The sequence below is a fragment of the Thalassophryne amazonica genome, chromosome 11, assembly GCF_902500255.1.
Source record: "Thalassophryne amazonica chromosome 11, fThaAma1.1, whole genome shotgun sequence".
NCBI classification, from domain to species: Eukaryota; Metazoa; Chordata; class Actinopteri; order Batrachoidiformes; family Batrachoididae; genus Thalassophryne; species Thalassophryne amazonica.
The window spans coordinates 38,040,974-38,060,413 of record NC_047113.1 but is presented as its reverse complement, the minus strand read 5'-3'; the positions used below and the strand labels follow the sequence as shown (position 1 = coordinate 38,060,413).

General features: G+C 40.5%; 1 protein-coding gene across 1 annotated transcript; it reads left to right on the top strand.

The window, feature by feature from the left end:
- Positions 1–937: 937 nt before the first annotated feature.
- LOC117520376 (cell wall integrity and stress response component 3-like) lies at positions 938–10,477 on the top strand. The gene is made up of 11 exons (XM_034181720.1): positions 938–1,075; positions 1,148–1,218; positions 1,309–1,554; positions 1,653–1,730; positions 6,183–6,308; positions 6,527–6,655; positions 6,741–6,905; positions 9,903–9,955; positions 10,036–10,138; positions 10,236–10,266; positions 10,343–10,477. Exons 4-11 carry the CDS (start codon positions 1,670–1,672, stop codon positions 10,398–10,400), a joined length of 726 nt encoding a protein of 241 aa, XP_034037611.1. The 5' UTR covers positions 938–1,075; positions 1,148–1,218; positions 1,309–1,554; positions 1,653–1,669; the 3' UTR covers positions 10,401–10,477.
- Positions 10,478–19,440: the final 8,963 nt, after the last annotated feature.

Genomic DNA, 19,440 nt, shown 5'->3' with positions numbered 1-19,440 from the left:
TTTATGTCTGTAAGACAATCCTGCAGTTTAGCTAATTGGTGTGTGTCCTCTGGCTTCATGGATAGATAAAGCTGGGTATCATCTGCGTAACAATGAAAATTTAAGCAATACCGTCTAATAATACTGCCTAAGGGAAGCATGTATAAAGTGAATAAAATTGGTCCTAGCACAGAACCTTGTGGAACTCCATAATTAACTTTAGTCTGTGAAGAAGATTCCCCATTACATGAACAAATTGTAATCTATTAGACAAATATGATTCAAACCACCGCAGCGCAGTGCCTTTAATACCTATGGCATGCTCTAATCTCTGTATAAAATTTATGGTCACAGTATCAAAAGCAGCACTGAGGTCTAACAGAACAAGCACAGAGATGAGTCCACTGTCCGAGGCCATAAGAAGATCATTTGTAACCTTCACTAAGGCTGTTTCTGTACTATGATGAATTCTAAAACCTGACTGAAACTCTTCAAATAGACCATTCCTCTGCAGATGATCAGTTAGCTGTTTTACAACTACCCTTTCAAGAATTTTTGAGAGAAGGAAGGTTGGAGATTGGCCTATAATTAGCTAAGATAGCTGGGTCAAGTGATGGCTTTTTAAGTAATGGTTTAATTACTGCCACCTTAAAAGCCTGTGGTACATAGCCAACTAACAAAGATAGATTGAATCATATTTAAGATTGAAGCATTAAATAATGGTAGGGCTTCCTTGAGCAGCCTTGTAGAATGGGGTCTAATAAACATGTTGATGGTTTGGATGAAGTAACTAATGAAATACTCAGACAGAACAATCGGAGAGAAAGAGTCTAACCAAATACCGGTTTATAATGCCAGTGAACCTTTTATAAAGCTACGTTTAATGAATTCTGTCCAGACTATTTAGCGTCATTTATGTTTTCTTTGTACAGAATCCTGGTGGCGCGCCATAATACTGAAGTTGTAAATCTCGCGCTGACTCATATCACGTTGGTGACTTGCGCCCAGCTAAGACCTATAATCTTCGTATGTTTGCCGTCACAGCGTGGGCATAAGTGAAGGCAGCATGTTCTTACAGTCATCACAAAAGAAGCAGGTACGTAAATAACAACACAACATATTCCAAAATGAATAAAAATGAATAAATGAACAGCTATTCTCCATCTAGTACCAGAGGGCCCCCCGCTCGATGTACAGCTAGAAGCACTCTCAACTCACAGTATCAAAGTCTCCTGGAAGGTAAAATCACAATTTTGAAACATTCACACACTCATTTAACATCACCATTGTGTGAAGACTTTTAAATACTATATTTTATTGTTGTGTTAGCCCCCACGAGCCGATCTGCGAAATGGGGTTCTGCGGAGTTACAACCTGAGCTACAGAGAGTACAATCCTGCTGGAAGACACTTCAAGAAGTGGCAGCACCAAAGTGTTCCAGCCATACGGGAGACTGAGAACCTCATCCTGAACAACTTGAGGCCTTCCACAAGTACAGTGTGCATATCCAGGCTAAAACAAATGCAGGAGTGGGGCCTGCGTCCACCGCACTTCTCTGCTCCACTTTAGACGAGGGTAGGTTCGATATGCCCAGATGATATATTTCAATACACTTAAATACCACGTGAATTACTGAGACTTAAAAAGAAAATTGCTTTTCATTCTTCTTGAAGTTGTCACAACTTTAGTCATGGACTTGGCATCAACTACTGCGACTGTGATGCCACATAAAACTTCCAGCTTCACCACAGGTATGTCTGCGAGTTGCTGTTAGTCATTAAAGGGGTATTACTGTTCAAAAATAGCTATTTTTTAAATAAATATATCTTTTGTAGTTACATTTGGTTAGGGTTATTGTGTAAAAACTCACCTACTTTAAGCACAATTTAAACCTGAAACAGGCTATGTGACATATCAAATCAAATCAAATCAATTTTATTTATATAGCGCCAAATCACAACAAACAGTTGCCCCAAGGCGCTTTATATTGTAAGGCAAGGCCATACAACAATTACGGAAAAACCCCAACGGTCAAAACGACCCCCTGTGAGCATATCATATGTAACAAACTCCATATTTGGACTTGTGCTTACTCTGTCAAACACACTACTGATCCAGTCTTGGTCTCAGGTAATATAATATATTATTATATGGTATGGGATTTTGCCAACTTCTGATTGGCGATACAATGCCTACTTTGGCTGTCAGTTTGTTGACAAGATGGCAGAAAACAGGTTTGCGTCTGTTAGCGACGCTGACTTAAAACGAATTTTACACGAAAAAGATGCGAAGAACACCCGCAGAAATACACAGTCAGCAGCCAACCTGTTTCGCAAGTATGTCACTGAAAAGGGACATGCGCCCAACTTTGAAACTTATGACAGACGGATGCTTGACGGGGTACTCGGTCGATTTTACGTGGAAGCTAGACAGGCGAATGGCGAACTTTATAAGAAAACAAGCCTGATGACTCTTCGTCACGGACTTAACAGGCATCTCCAGTCGATCAATGGGATGTCAGTTGGTGCAGTATGACAGTAATAATAAAGAGTTGAAACTTGAGATTGATTTTTCAGTTTTAGTATGTTTGACAAACTCCCAATTTTCTTGTTTACCATATAATAAAGCAGTTATAGACTTTTGATTTCGGTGTACCCATGATTATGCAGACCTGGATGGGGCCAAGGCCTCGGTGAACCCCATCCTGACCAGGTCCGCATAATTTTGATTTTGGGTACACTGAAATCAAAAGTCTATAATTGTATAATATATACCCCATATATGGGTAAAGAGGTGGAGCGTGGGTCTGACCTGGTATGACAGGGGTGGGCAATCATGTGCCATAAAGGCCGAGACACTGTAGTTTTCCGTGGCAACCAGTCACCTCACCAGGTGATTTCATTGACAACCAGGTGTTTTTGTTCAGAGCAGAAGCTCATCAGCAACCAACCTGCTGAGGTGACTGGTTGCATGGAAAACCTGCAGTGTCTCGGCACCTCGATGCCCACCCCTGTGGTATGACCTGTCCAGGACAAATGAAACCTGACCACCGACAAGCTCAGCTGACAGGCTAACATCAGTTTGGGGGTTTCAACAGTTGGGTGTTCAGCCGGTTCTTCGATGTGGGTATTAAAAATTATGACACTCTTATTTCCTCAGAAATCGTGGATTAAGGACCCAACATTAAGAAACTATATAGCTGCTATGAATGCTAACATCTTTACTGTCCAAAATTACATCACGTGATGATTTAAATCAATGGATGTAGATAACTAGAGTTTTTGTAGCAATTCCAAAAACAAAAGTATAGAAAAGATAAATATCTAACCAGAATTTGGATGTGAAATAACTAACAATTCCTGTTAGGCTCATTTGATGCTTCCAAAGGGTAATAGACACTGTAGCCTTGCAAACATATCCTCAATACATCTACGTTGTTAATGATAAGGATTATATGTTACTATACAATCAATTCAATCAATCAATTTTTTATATAGCGCCAAATCACACAAACAGTTGCCCCAGGCGCTTTATATTGTAAGGCAAGGCCATACAATAATTATGTAAACCCCAACAGTCAAAACGACCCCCCTGTGAGCAAGCACTTGGCTACAGTGGGAAGGAAAAACTCCCTTTTAACAGGAAGAAACCTCCAGCAGAACCAGGCTCAGGGAGGGGCAGTCTTCTGCTGGGACTGGTGTGGGGCTGAGGGAGAGAACCAGGAAAAAGACATGCTGTGGAGGGAGCAGAGATCGATCACTAATGATTAAATGCAGAGTGGTGCATACAGAGCAAAAGAGAAAGAAACAGTGCATCATGGGAACCCCCCAGCAGTCTACGTCTATAGCAGCATAACTAAGGGATGGTTCAGGGTCACCTGATCCAGCCCTAACTATAAGCGTTAGCAAAAAGGAAAGTTTTAAGCCTAATCTTAAAGTATGAGAGGGTGTCTGTCTCCCTGATCTGAATTGGGAGCTAGGTTCCACAGGAGAGAGCCTGAAAGCTGAAGGCTCTGCCTCCCATTCTACTCTTACAAACCCTAGGAACTACAAGTAAGCCTGCAGTCTGAGAGCGAAGCGCTCTATTGGGGTGCTATGGTACTACGAGGTCCCTAAGATAAGATGGGACCTGATTATTCAAAACCTTATAAGTAAGAAGAAATTTAAATTCTATTCTAGAATTAACAGGAAGCCAATGAAGAGAGGCCAATATGGGTGAGATATGCTCTCTCCTTCTAGTCCCCGTCAGTACTCTAGCTGCAGCATTTTGAATTAACTGAAGGCTTTTTAGGGAACTTTTAGGACAACCTGATAATAATGAATTACAGTAGTCCAGCCTAGAGGAAATAATGCATGAATTAGTTTTTCCAGCATCACTCTGAGACAAGACCTTTCTGATTTTAGAGATATTGCGTAAATGCAAAAAAGCAGTCCTACATATTTGTTTAATATGCGCTTTGAATGACATATCCTGATCAAAAATGACTCCAAGATTTCTCACAGTATTACTAGGGGTCAGGGTAATGCCATCCAGAGTAAGGATCTGGTTAGACACCATGTTTCTAAGATTTGTTGGGCCAAGTACAACAACTTCAGTTTTATCTGAGTTTAAAAGCAGGAAATTAGAGGTCATCCATGTCTTTATGTCTGTAAGACAGTCCTGCAGTTTAGGCTAATTGGTGTGTGTCCTCTGGCTTCATGGATAGATAAAGCTGGGTATCATCTGCGTAACAATGAAAATTTAAGCAATACCGTCTAATAATACTGCCTAAGGGAAGCATGTATAAAGTGAATAAAATTGGTCCTAGCACAGAACCTTGTGGAACTCCATAATTAACTTTAGTCTGTGAAGAAGATTCCCCATTTACATGAACAAATTGTAATCTATTAGACAAATATGATTCAAACCACCGCAGCGCAGTGCCTTTAATACCTATGGCATGCTCTAATCTCTGTAATAAATTTTATGGTCAACAGTATCAAAAGCAGCACTGAGGTCTAACAGAACAAGCACAGAGATGAGTCCACTGTCCGAGGCCATAAGAAGATCATTTGTAACCTTCACTAATGCTGTTTCTGTACTATGATGAATTCTAAAACCTGACTGAAACTCTTCAAATAGACCATTCCTCTGCAGATGATCAGTTAGCTGTTTTACAACTACCCTTTCAAGAATTTTTGAGAGAAAAGGAAGGTTGGAGATTGGCCTATAATTAGCTAAGATAGCTGGGTCAAGTGATGGCTTTTTAAGTAATGGTTTAATTACTGCCACCTTAAAAGCCTGTGGTACATAGCCAACTAACAAAGATAGATTGATCATATTTAAGATCGAAGCATTAAATAATGGTAGGGCTTCCTTGAGCAGCCTGGTAGGAATGGGGTCTAATAACTATGTTGATGGTTTGGATGAAGTAACTAATGAAAATAACTCAGACAGAACAATCGGAGAGAAAGAGTCTAACCAAATACCGGCATCACTGAAAGCAGCCAAAGATAACGATACGTCTTTGGGATGGTTATGAGTAATTTTTTCTCTAATAGTTAAAATTTTGTTAGCAAAGAAAGACAACAATACAGACAACAATTATTCTGACGTCGTAACAACATGTGGAAAATTTGAATGTTCTCTTCTTCAGCTTTGACACTGAATGCTGCCGGACATGTTCACTGAGAAGGATGTTAGTATGGGCATTACAGCAAAAGGAGTGTGATTTTTGACCAAAACTTGTTTATTAATTCTTATGACTGCCAATACAAAATGCACAATGTGCTTAAATATGTAAGAAATGCAATCTTTATTAAATTTCTTCAGCAAAATGCAATTCTAATTCTGGGCTAACGCTGGTAGCAGTATGTCCTTTCCATTTAAAGTGACAGTCTCAGAAAAAAGGCCATTTCTTAGATAATGAAAAAATGGTTTCATTCAGTTATATTAGGATCTTTCACCACAGTGTCTATACATTGTTTTTTGGCTACAAAGTTTAATATTTGTTGTAAAACACCAGTGATCAACACTAACTTTTTGACAAGTGCTTAATAGGAAGCACTTGTCATTTGTTCAATTTTATGAGACTACATTAGACATCTGACCAAACTCTAAAAATAAATAAATAAATTCAGCCAAATTGAAGATTCTCTTAGGATTTTTTTAATCATTGAAATCTTACGTATTAATTAAACTGTCCTTTCCAATCTCTTCTCAAGTACTCGCATCATCTTCATCATCATCATCATCATCATCATCATCATCATCATCATCATCTGAATCTTCTGAGACCACGCCACTTATGACCACAGTCTTTGCAGAAAGTTCTACAATTTTCTTTCCAGGTATAAAGTTTTATCACAGGCTGACTGCCTGACAAATTTAGTTAAATATGTTCCTGTGGTCTGAGTTTTACTTGAATCAAAATTTGATCCCAAAATCAATTTTAAATTTGCAGCATAACAGCTGAGCCTGTGTTCACAACTGAATTTGTCTGCTGATGACATAATGTTGACATGAACTGTATTTTCCCCAAAAACAAAATATCTCTGTTGCCTGTCAGTGGTCCCGGATCCACCCATCTTAGAGTTAATCGAGATCAATGACAACACAGTGTCTCTGTGTTGGATTGCTGGCTATGATGGAGGCAGCCCCGTCACTGGCTATAACCTGGAGTATAAAGCAGCGAACGGTGAGAGAATTACTGTAATGAGATCAACCTGTTGTACTTAATTTTGCGTCATCATCTGAGTTGAATTTGACTTTGTTCTTCACAGCGTCATGGGATTACACAAAGACAGTTGTGGACTTCAGCTCCAATGAGACAGATGCCACAATAATAGAGATACATCCCTCAACATACAACATCCGCATGTTTGCCAGGAACAGATGGGGAATGAGTGACACCAGTAACGTCCTTACCGTCACTATTGGAGAAGCAGGTTATTTCCTTCATACTTTCTTTTATGTGTATTAATAGGATATCAAGAAATATGATTTTGAGGCCGATCTTCTACTTAGTGCAAAGCAGCGTACAGTACAGCACAAGTGTTATTCCTCGTGTCCAGGTAGCCGTGGTGGATGCTGCTGACTGCTGCTCCCATTAACGATCTGCTGCATGCTGTCACACTTTGCGTGCAGATCTGTTTCCCCACCAGAAATTCTTTCATTTCTGAATCTTCTTAAATTACAGTGCATCAGCTTGAAGCACATGGCAGTTATTTTGGAGGTATTTAACATTTGACTTTGCGTTTATGATTTTGGAATTGTTTTATTGGACGTACCTGTTGGAAACTGTTATAACTAGAGCACCGTGCTCATAGAGTGCAAACCACCGCCAACACTAGTTTCCAATTGGAAATTTTCAAGGTCAAAGTCCTGTTAGAAGTGGCTTTTCATAAGCTAAATTAGATGTGATCAAATATCAGGAGTTTATGCACTTGAATCAAAGTTTTTTTTTTGTGGCGTTGTCAGGTTTTTTTCCCAACCTTTTTGGTTTCTGAATTCTTTTTCACATAATTTATACAGAACATTGGTTATCTCTGCTATGCACAATTTGTCATTGCTTTTTGGCACTTAGTTTCCAACTGATAACTGGAAGACAAACAGGCATAAAATCAGAACTTCCATCCAATTTTGTTGATGCAGGTAAATCCATAACAGAAAAATGAGAGATTGCGACACTTTTGATTGAGATATAATGCAAAATCTAAACCAAATGGACTTTTCAATATTAAATTCAAATGTCTTTGTCAGGTGATAGTGAGTGTCAGTCTGCATCTCACTGGCAAATGTGAGAGTGATTGGGGCATGTTTGATTAAGATATAATGTAAACACCTTAAATTGGATTTTCAAAGCTAAATTTAAATGTCCACAAAATCTGTAATCTGTCACAGACTGAACGGTCCGCCCCTGAAAATCGCTGTCCGCCTTTTGCATCTACACATGCGCCATTTTGGACCACAGCAGCACGTCTGAGATGGAGTCTCTTCACCCAAAGCGATCAAAAGGATTAATGTGACTATTAACCATCAGATGATAAAGGTAAAACCTCTTAAATCATTTTATACCATGGTCAGTGAGAATTCCATGTCTAACTGGCGTGCATTATTTTCTTGTATACGCACACGTAGTTCGGCGAGTTAAGTCACTGTTATAATCACTCCGCTCTGGTCGTCACCATAGCAATGCACAAATCAGTTGCTGCAGATCAGCTGTTTTGACAGGTGAATGACAGAAACGCGATATAACATGGATTTCCAAGTGAATTTTAATATTTTTGGCCAAAATAAAACATTTGAGGAATGGAAAAAGGAGGAGAGCGAATGAGAAGAACAGCAAGAGCAACGGCATAAAGATTTTACATCAGACGAACTGGACAAGATTGAAGATGGCAAAGAAGAAGAAACCGGTTGTATCCTTGTGGGCTGTCGAGCGCTCCGCATCAAAACAGCGAGCGTAGTTTCTGGACCTGTTGCCAGAGTTTGCCGCAGCTCCACAAAGCAAAGAGGGGGGCGGTGTGAGTGGCCCGATGCAGCGCGTGCCTGCAGACTCGGTAAGCGCATCGGAGACAAAACATAAAATAGTCCAAATACTTACGCATTTTTATCAAGTTCTGTTAACTTAAATAAATATTTGTGTGTTAGCTGACTGTGTGGGACCATGGTATAAGCGTTGTCGTGTTTTAGACTCCGTGTCGTGCATCCCGCGGCTTCTCGTTGTTTAATCCTTACTTAAAGTCACTTTTAAACAGAAACAAGGCAGTTTTAAGCAGAAACGAGGTGAAAGTCTGTGACGCTTTGAAATGTCCGACGAGCAGTGAACGCATCAGCTTGCAGCTCGTTTAGCCGTTTAGCTCTGAACGCTTCCTCTGCCTTTGATCAGTGTTGTCAAAGTAACTTTGAAAAGTTACTTTTTTAGTTACTTTTTTGTTGCTTTATACAGTTACTTTATGCAGTTACTTCATTAGCAGCTTTATGCAATTACTTTATTAGAATCTGCCGAAAACCTGCAACTAATAAGTAATGTAACTAATAAGGTAACTCGTAATCTAACTTGGTTACATGAGCAATCAGCAAAGTAACTAATCAGCAAAGTAACTAATAGTTACTTTCCTGAGTACTAAATCTTAAAAATAACCAAGTTAGGGAATTACTTTAATTACATTCAGCTGCTGCTGACAAGTTGTCTGCAGCTGTTATAGAAGTAACTGTATAAAGTAACTGTAAAATAGGACTATATAACTAATGAAGTAACTTTTCAAAGTTACTTTGGCAAAACTGCTTTTTATGATGAAATAATGCTGAATTTATGTGGAAATGATTGTTGTACTAAAGCTTCAGATATCTGTCGCTGAGATAAATGATGACTGGAGTGCAGTTTGAAGCAGAAATGAGGTTTTAATCCGTGAACCGCGTCATGGGGGGGGCGATTTTTAGGGGGACCGTTCGGTCTGTGACACTGGATCAGATCCAGATCAAACTGCCAGTTGATAACATGTGAAAGAAATTTGATATTTTGTGACAGTTATGAATTTTTGAAAATTCATTTAATGTTAAAGATAGAGATTTTTCCTCACTATGACCTTTGACCTATGCCCTTGAAAACTGATTTAGTTCTTGGTTGTCAGGATATGAATCTTCAATAAAAATTGGATAACGATATGTGAAAAATTGTAGGCTCCAGGCTGTTCACCACCAAAAAATACACAGGGGCAAAGACATAACCTCCTCCAACTTCGCTGGCGGAGGTAAAAATGAAGTTATTGTTGTTGCTGTTTCTGCTGTAGTCTTGCATGAGATACAAATGTAAGAACAAAACATACTGCACATGACTTGATAGTTTGTGATTTATTTATTTTTTCATGATTGTCAGTCTTATGAGAAGCAACATTTTAAAAACTTCCTCTTGCTGCTTCCTTTTCTGATTTGCCTGAAAGGTCATTGGAGAAGCACACTCACTACGACCGTATCTGCTGACCATCAGGCTGCTGTAAGTGAAAAGGGCATTTTCAGTGAAAGTTCATGACACGCTGAGCCACTGAAGGATCACACGTCTAAATATTTTTTAAGGTGAGCGTTGAGGAAAGTCAAAGCGGACACCTTGCTGCCATTGTTGTGCCAGTGGTCTTGGTGGTGGTGATTATCACCATGGTGGTCACCTGGCGACTTCACCGTGAGTATGCAAACAGCATCACTGGCGGATCAAAATAAATAAATAAATAAATAAAATGACACATTTTTTATTTCACTCTCATGATCTGTATCCACAGGGATAAAGCAGAGGAAAGGCAGCCTAGAAATGTGAGTGGTTACAATACTGACCAGATCTGAACAGATATGTATAAAACTGGAGCGATTACTATGTTTTTGTCTGCAGGTGGGTGACCAGCGGCAAAATACGTTATCAAGCATCAGAGTCGCTGCAAGAGCTCTAAGATTTACTCTGCAGTTTTAGATTTGCAGAGAGTAATTTGATATGATTTTGTTCATGAAATTTGAAATAAAGAGCGCGTGATATGTGGGTGATTCTTAGACTACAGGCACTTATTATGTCCTTTGATCATATTGTATGAAAAACAGAAAAAAGGGGAAATTTCACACTTTTATAGTTATCTTTACAATGAAAGTGTGTTAAGAAATTTGTTCTAGTAGTCTATGATGACTTTTTCACCTTTTTTCAGCATCATTGTATGCAAATATTGCCGTTTTGTGCTTGTCCCACACCCAGACTTTGATCTTCAATGATAAAAATGAATGGTAAAAAAAAACGTTTTAAATATGTTTTAAAATATCTTTTTTTTAATGTTTTAAAATATCTCTGAATAAAATATCAGTAAAATAATCAAAACATAATTGGGGTATTCAATGTCATACAACTGTTGTGATTTTTTTAAACAAAATGTAGTTGTCCCACACTATTGCCGTAATTTCCACCACAACACTGTAATCTCCCTTTAAACAGTTTGTATGAAAGATTGTTTGGGTAGTTTCTATGGAGATAAACAGTGACATTAGAGCACATGTATATAGCGCCAAATCACAACAAACAGTTGCCCCAAGGCGCTTTATATTGTAAGGCAATGGTGTGCTGGAAATTACATTTACAAGGCCAATAGTGCCCGTAGTTAAAGAATCACCCATGTACGACAAATAAGAAATAAATCTCCTGCAATTTCAATTTATCTCAGTATATAAGTTGATCCAAAATTACTTATTGCAGCATTTTATTTTTACATGACTCATTTCCTCTTTCTAACACACACACAAACACGGTCATCCAATGTGTTGTTTTGTTTCTAATGTGCTAATTATGCATATATGCTGTTTTCTTTGAGAATAGTAAACTTTGTATCCCCAGTTATACATCTTCATGATGAAGTGGTACAGAGGAGGATTTTGTTAAAAAGAAGAACTGAAAGTTCAGCTAAAAGTTGCCAGAAGGTTCATCCAAGATGCAAGCCTAGAGTTGATGTTCTGGTGAAAGAAAACCCTCCTCTATACCACTTCATCATGAAGCTGTATAACTGGGGATACAAAATGCCAAACATGCATGATGCACAATTTCTGCAATCACAGCCACAGAAGCCTGTAACTTCTTCTGGGTTGTCTGGGTGTCTTGGTGGCTTTCCTCGCTCTTCTTCTTCTTTTTTTTTTTTTTTGAGAATTGTCTACTCCACACAGATTTACCATAGAGTGTCATGCTGTTTGTATTTCTTCATAACTGATGTAAATAAAGTCCAAGACCTATTCAGTGACTTGGAGATGTATCATGTATCCATCCCCTGACTTGTCTGAAGAAAAGTGGCAATAAAACATTATTTACAGATATTATACCTAAGCATTCCTTTACTTATGCAATCAGTCATCGCTTGGCTTTTATATTTTTAATTAATTTATATCAAGTTGTAGAGATTTGCTTTCAGGTTTGAGTTTAAGGAAGATAACCTTAGATTTTTTTTTTTTTTTTTTTTTTTTTTTGTATTTGAAATAACACAAACAAATTAAAATGTGTGAAATGTCAAATGTTCCAATACTTTTGGAGGGCACTGTATTTAATGTATCAGTTTGTCTGTAGAGTTTGAGTAGAAGTTGGTGAATGGAGCACTATTAGACTCCATGTTATTTGCAAACTTCATTGATTTCATACAAGTGAAGTGCCGCACAGCAGCACAAAGCTCACTCTATTGTACAGGGAGTCCCAAACAGGAAGTGCCAAATTTTGAGTCCACAGTAAAACAGGAAATGTCAAATGTCAAACACTTCCTGGATCAACACTTCTTGGATTGACAGTCTAGAGCCCATGAAATCTCGCAGGCACTCAGTAGCAAGTTCACACTGAAACAGGAAATACCAAATTTTGAGTCCACAGTGAAACAGGAAATGTCAAATGTTGAACACTTCCTGGCATGAGTGAAGCTAGAGCGGAGGCCAAGCTTGCACTGGACTCCCCTGAAATCTGATTGGACACAGATGATTATGGAGTTAAAATTGTCTCATTAATATTTGTAAATGCACACAGGGTGATCTACAAATAATCATTGATTTGCAAATGTGTTCAGATATCCACAAATGCAAATTTCATATTTGTAACTTGCAAATTGGTCTTTGCAAATAATGTTGTATTTGCAAATATAAAACTTAATTTGTAAAAAAAAAAATTACATTTGTAAAACTGGAAATTGTATTTGTGAATTGAGTTTCAGCATTTGTGGATCACCAATTACACGCATTCATGGCTTTCCTCTGCGACGTCATTTTGAGACATTCTTTTCACGAACACAGACCCACAAACAAATGCCGACTGATTCACAAATACACACGCACACTGGATGTCCACTAGATGGCAGAGTGGTTCCATTCATTGATGTGGCAAGCTGAAACTATATGCTCCCGGATGACTCTTTAATCGTGATCGTTACTGAGTAATAATAAATAATGCAAGTTTTATAAGTCTGCGGACGCTGATCTGTGTGTTACAGGTACAAATCAGATCCCCGGAGCCTAGCTGTTGTGACAGTTGTCGTAAAGCGGGAGTGGTTGGTTGCTGAGGTGACGCTGTGTGGCTCCTGTGTGAAGCTTAGCTAAATGCAGCAACTTTTAGAACTTTCACTTTGTCTGTGTCACGGAGCATGCACAGGCGCAATGCTGTTTAATACGCTTATTTGAACCACTGCGTTAAAGAGTACAACACTAACACCCCCGCCCCCTTTCCCATGATGAAATCCGCGGACACATAATTTTAAAAATAATTCAGCTTGCCACATCAATGAATGGAACCACACTGCCATCTAGTGAATATCCAGTGTGCGTGTGTATTTGTGAATCAATCAATCAATCAATCAATCAACTTTTTTCTTATATAGCGCCAAATCACAACAAACAGTTGCCCCAAGGCGCTCCATATTGTAAGGCAAGGCCATACAATAATTATGAAAAACCCCAACGGTCAAAACGACCCCCTATGAGGAAGCACTTGGCAACAGTGGGAAGGAAAAACTCCCTTTTAACAGGAAGAAACCTCCAGCAGAACCAGGCTCAGGGAGGGGCAGTCTTCTGCTGAGACTGGTTGGGGCTGAGGGAAAGAACCAGGAAAAAGACATGCCGAGAAGGGGGGCAGAGATCGATCACTAATGATTAAATGCAGAGTGATGCATACGGAGCAAAAAGAGAAAGAAACAGTGCATCATGGGAACCCCCCCACAGTCTACGTCTAAAGCAACATAACCAAGGGATGGTCCAGGGTCACCTGATCCAGCCCTAACTATAAGCCTTAGCGAAAAGGAAAGTTTTAAGCCTAATCTTAAAAGTAGAGAGGGTATCTGTCTCCCTGATCTGAATTGGGAGCTGGTTCCACAGGAGAGGAGCCTGAAAGCTGAAGGCTCTGCCTCCCATTCTACTCTTACAAACCCTAGGAACTACAAGTAAGCCCGCAGTCTGAGAGCGAAGCGCTCTAATGGGGTAATATGGTACTACGAGGTCCCTAAGATAAGATGGGACCTGATTATTCAAAACCTTATAAGTAAGAAGAAGAATCAGTCGGCATTTGTTTGTGGATCTGTATTCGCGAAAAGAATGTCTCAAAATGACGTCGCAGAGGAAAGCGATGAATGCGTGTAATTGGTGATCCACAAATGCTGAAACTCAAATCACAAATACAATTTCCAGTTTTACAAATGTAATTTTTTTTTACAAATTAAGTTTTATATTTGCAAATACAACATTATTTGCAAAGACCAATTTACAAGTTACAAATATGAAATTTGCATTTGTGGATATCTGAACACATTTGCAAATCAATGATTATTTGTAGATCACCCTGTGTGCATTTACAAATATTAATGAGACAGTTTTAACTCCATAGATGATTGACATGTCACTTCACCGCACAAATGGTTGAAAAGAGCTGCATTTTGAAATCAATGAGTCACATTGACTTCTAGGTTCCTCCTGTGCAGTAGTTGGTGCTGTGTACCACAAAAAGATGTAGAAGACAAAAAATGTTTGCCTCAGATTTGAACTGAACACGTCGTTTGAACCGTGGACTAATAATGACACCAAAGTTATAGTGGTGAGTAAACAACTTTATTTTATGCCACAAATGAGGTCCAGGTTGTTGACACATTATTAATATTCACACACACTGCAGCACCACCAAAATGTATGTGTGTGTGTGTGTATATATATATATATATATATATATATATATATATATATATATATATATATATATATATATATATATATATACCCACTCATTCCAGTTAAGGGTCACGGTGAGCTGGATCCTCCAACATTAACAGAAATCACAAATAGAGTCATGCTTTCTTCAGTGCTGGGTTAACAGTCACTGTGTCACATTCTCTTGAACTGTAATTATATTTACAAGGGTGTGTCTGTTGTCAGTTCTATATCACAGCGTGTGAATGCACATGCATAGCACATTTTTGTGTTACTCTGCACTTTCAAAATCACAAATGTGATTTTGGTCAATGTCAAAACCACATAATGTTGAAACTTTAGTACTTTCATTTCAACAACTCACTTTTGGAAAAACTACCTTTTTTACATTGGATCATCAATTTGTTTCAATGTGTAGAAAAACATTCTTCTAGCAGCAAATGCGAATCATTTCAGCATTTATTAATCTTGGTTTCCTCATCAATGTTAGATACACAGGGCTGATTGGGAAACAAAAGAAAAAACCAAAGAAAAAAAAAACAAAAACAAAACTGAATGCCTGACACACACACACACACACACACACACATATATATGTTATGTGCAGACGCAGGTTGAGGAGCGGACCAACATCTGACCGAACCCAGCGCTAAATAACCAGAAAGCGGTTCCAAAAACAAAACAAAATACCAAATTACTGTTAACACTTATTCAGACAATCATCACCTCTGATGTGTGCTGACAGCATGTGTCCCTCACCCATCCTCCTTCACAGGCACGATGTGTCAAACCCAGGCGCGGTCCTCAGCGTCTCACAAATGAACGTCACAAGGTCGAGTTCCCGGCAATTCTGCTTGAACCACTCATGGCTTAAATGCAGAACGCCATCTCATTATCTGCTTCAGCTGAAAGTCTTTAAGTTTACACGTGAGCATCATCCACAGGTGCAGCTAATAATGCTGATGAGGGTGAAGGACTCTTCTGCCAGCACCTTCTCCACAGACAAAAACCAGTTTGCATACCACCTGGAGAGCAAAGAAAAGAAAACAACACAAAAACATCAACGGGAAGCCTCCCGGCGACCGAACAGACCAGGCCCGAGAACAACACCTCCCTCCGGGGTCCATGACAGAAAGCAGACGGCAGGACAGGGCACCACGGCTGGAAGGCCGGCTGGCATCAACAAAAATCCCAAACAAGTCCCATATACAACCCAACATAGAAGAAAAACACAAAACCCACCCAAACCCTCCCCAGGGGACCGTCCCATCCAACCCCGGGAAGAAAAGAAAAACTCCCAAATGCAATAACCCAACACAGCCCCAACAACACAATACAAACATAAATTCACAAAGAAAAATAACAAACACCCCCCCCAGAAGACCTTTACCGCCAGTTCCAGGAGAGAACAACCAAAACCGGAGTCTTACAGAGGTCCCCAGGTTTACACGGAGGAACAGCGCTCCCCAGAGGACCGTACCATCAACTCCAGGAGGTACCCTCCCCACAACCCAGGAACCCCAGACCCGGCCACACTTGGTTAATTGGCCCCACAATCAATTCCCCCCCAGAGGACCGTCCCATCGACCCTGGAGGTGGAACCTGGAAGGAAACATAACAACACAAAAATCCAACACCCGGCAGACTTCATTAAAACACCCCGGGGGCAAAATAAAACAACTATCAAACCCTGTTACCCCCCCAGCACCCCGAAAGACCCCAGACCACTCCCAGAGCCTATCGATAGCCCAATTTTGGCAAACGGCACAAAACTACTAAGCTGGGGAAGGAAACAGGAAAAACTAACCCGGTCCCATCCCCGAAGCGCAGCGGAAAACCGGAAAGACGTCCGGTGCCCCAACCCGACCATACCACCAGCCTATCGGGAGGGGTGGAACTACCGAAATGGCGAATGGCAACAGATCGGCCCACCACTCCGACTGAGGTATGTTCCCGCTGCACCACACCCCGGTAACACCAATGACGAACGGTCAAAGGCCCACCGGGGCTGGAGAGGAACCGGGCCCTAACCAAACCCAAAAACCGCCCCTGACAACCCCCCCCCTAGGTGCAGATGTCTTCTGAGAAACGCTCAGCGTGACCAACCTGCACCACCTCACAACCCAAAAGACAAAACGGTCTCAGAGCAATATGAGGTTGGGGTTAGGGAAGCAGGGAAATAAAAAACAAAACAAAACGACCCAATCCTCAAACAGAAATTACCTTAGTCCAAAAAATGAAAACCTATGATTATCTGAGTCCAGCCGAGCTCCGAACTGCCAGTCGTTCACTCCACCAGAACCGCCTCTAAATCCCCAAACAATTATAACCCCTTTTATTTATTTATTTATTTATTTTTTTGTGTGTCCATTATTATGCCTGTCTAAGAACACCTGGAGATACGTCATTGTTCTCTTTCTTGACGCTTATGCGACCGGGGCAATATGGCGGCTTCAGCTCGTCCGAGCTGCATGGGCTCATCCGCAAGAGGAGCCAGAGGTCCCGTCGGAGGAGTCTCAGTGGGGTGAAGAAGAGGCAGCCCTGTCGGGGAAAACCCCGAGACGAAAAGACCCGCTCTGATGTCCGCCCTCTCTCGCGTCCACGCTCCTTTATCCGATCATCTAGATGAATAGCCAAAGATATCAGCTCATCTAAATCTTTTGGTTCGTCACGGACTGCTAGCTCGTTTTTTAATGAATCATTCAAACCATCCACAAACACTCCTCTCAAAGCTGCGGCATCCCAACCGGACTGAGCAGAAAAAATTCGGAAATCCACGGAATAATCCGCCGCACTCCGCCTCCCCTTGGGTGACGGAGTTATCTGCACCGGTATCGATAGTGCCGCAGCTGGAGCAGCAGGAAGCAGAACGGCTTGCGCTGCAAGCTCCGTAATGCGAGCATCTGTTTGTTTAATTTGATTTGCGAGAGGCCGTAATTGCTCCCATATCTTCTCCAAGTATTCTTGAACTTTTTCAGCAAAAGGAACAGCTTCTGCCACTGGGTCCATTTTGGAATGGCCGGGAACTACTGTTATGTGCAGACGCAGGTTGAGGAGCGGACCAATGTCTGACTGAACCCAGTGCTAAAATAACCAGAAAGCGGTTCCAAAAACAAAACAAGTTTATTTCCCGTCTGTGCAATAATTGTGTACAACATAAATGTGCGGTTTGTCTGGCGAGGTGAAGGACGGCGCACTCTCCAGCGCCCAAATGGATCGAAGCCCGACGCTTCTGGACCCAGACTCACCGCCGAACACCCCCCAGGTGGATACGACAAACTGACTCTGTGAAGGATGGAAAAGGTGAGGTAAGTCAACAGCTACAACAAATATCCTTTAAAGGCACACGCTATCAGCAACACATTCAGGTCTGAATTTAAGCTTTATGTAAATGAGCAGCTTCTCACAACAGGTGGAGGATCATCATTCCGTACGCCACGGCAGTGAGAAGCAAACTGCACAATTCTCATCAATGTTCAAATATACTGCGTAACAAAATACCAAATTACTGTTAACACTTATTCAGACAATCATCACCTCTGATGTGTGCTGACAGCATGTGTCCCTCACCCGTCCTCCTTCACAGGCACGATGTGTCAAACCCAGGCGCGGTCCTCAGCATCTCACAAACGAACGTCACAAGGTCGAGTTCCCGGCAATTCTGCTTGAACCACTCATGGCTTAAATGCAGAACGCCATCTCATTATCTGCTTCAGCTGAAAGTCTTTAAGTTTACACGTGAGCATCATCCACAGGTGCAGCTAATAATGCTGATGAGGGTGAAGGACTCTTCTGCCAGCACCTTCCCAACACACAACAATATATATATATATATATATATATATATATATATATATATATAATTGTTTAGCTCTAACTTGATTGCAAGCACTTCATTCAGCCATACATATAAGTACCTTACCAGGCAAACTTGAACTATTTTATGTTTTTTAAAAATGTTATCTTATTTTTTTGTTATCTATCTATCTATCTATCTATCTATCTATCTATCTATCTATCTATCTATCTATCTATCTATCTATCTATCTATCTATCTATCTATCTATCTATCTATCTATCTATCTATCAAATATGTGTGTGGGATCCAATTTTGTTAAGAAATATTGCTTTGAAATTGAAAATACACCCTAACCCTTGAAAATACATCCTTTCCATGTTCTGACTGGCTCTATACACATCTTGTTTTCTTGTTGCTTTTTATAGAAATGTAGAGCTGATGTTGTTCAACAGGTACACTTTCACTGCCACACAGATGTTTTGGTTTACAGCCATTTCAAGATTTTCTAAAATCCAATTCCACACAACCACCAGAGGGCGCCAGAGTCCCACCTATAGTTTGACTCCTTTTTGGGAAGCTCCCATCACACATCATGCGGTGCACTTTCCTCCAAAAACAGGCGGGTCAAGCTCACTCGTGCCCATGTAATGTGGAGTTGTGTCACAAAGGGCATCTGGCATAAAACTTGTGCCAAATGATCCATGTCAGATCTGCTGAGGCGAGCCAGAGCAGAAAGGGAGAAGCCAAAAGAACTTATTTCACGTACTCAGATCTCACATCACAGAGCCGTCCTCAGGGGCAGACATTGCAGCCAGCTGGATTTCCATCCATCTGTCCTATAAATCTCTTAATTGTCCTAATTAAGGAGATGAGGAAGTTGAGGAGATCTGATACGTCTGTCAGCCTTTGAGGCAGCTGTCTGTGAGGGAGTCTCCTTCTGATGGGGGGTTATAACCAAACCTCTCTCTCAGCAGGCCACACGTGGCACAGTGAAGATG

Coding starts and splice junctions, on each gene's coding strand:
- LOC117520376 (XM_034181720.1), top strand. CDS start 1,670: ATGGACTTGGCATCAACTACTGCGACTGTGATGCCACATAAAACTTCC. Junction 1,731..6,182: donor AACTTCCAGCTTCACCACAG/GTATGTCTGCGA, acceptor TCTCTTCTCAAG/TACTCGCATCATCTTCATCA. Junction 6,309..6,526: donor TTCTACAATTTTCTTTCCAG/GTATAAAGTTTT, acceptor GTTGCCTGTCAG/TGGTCCCGGATCCACCCATC.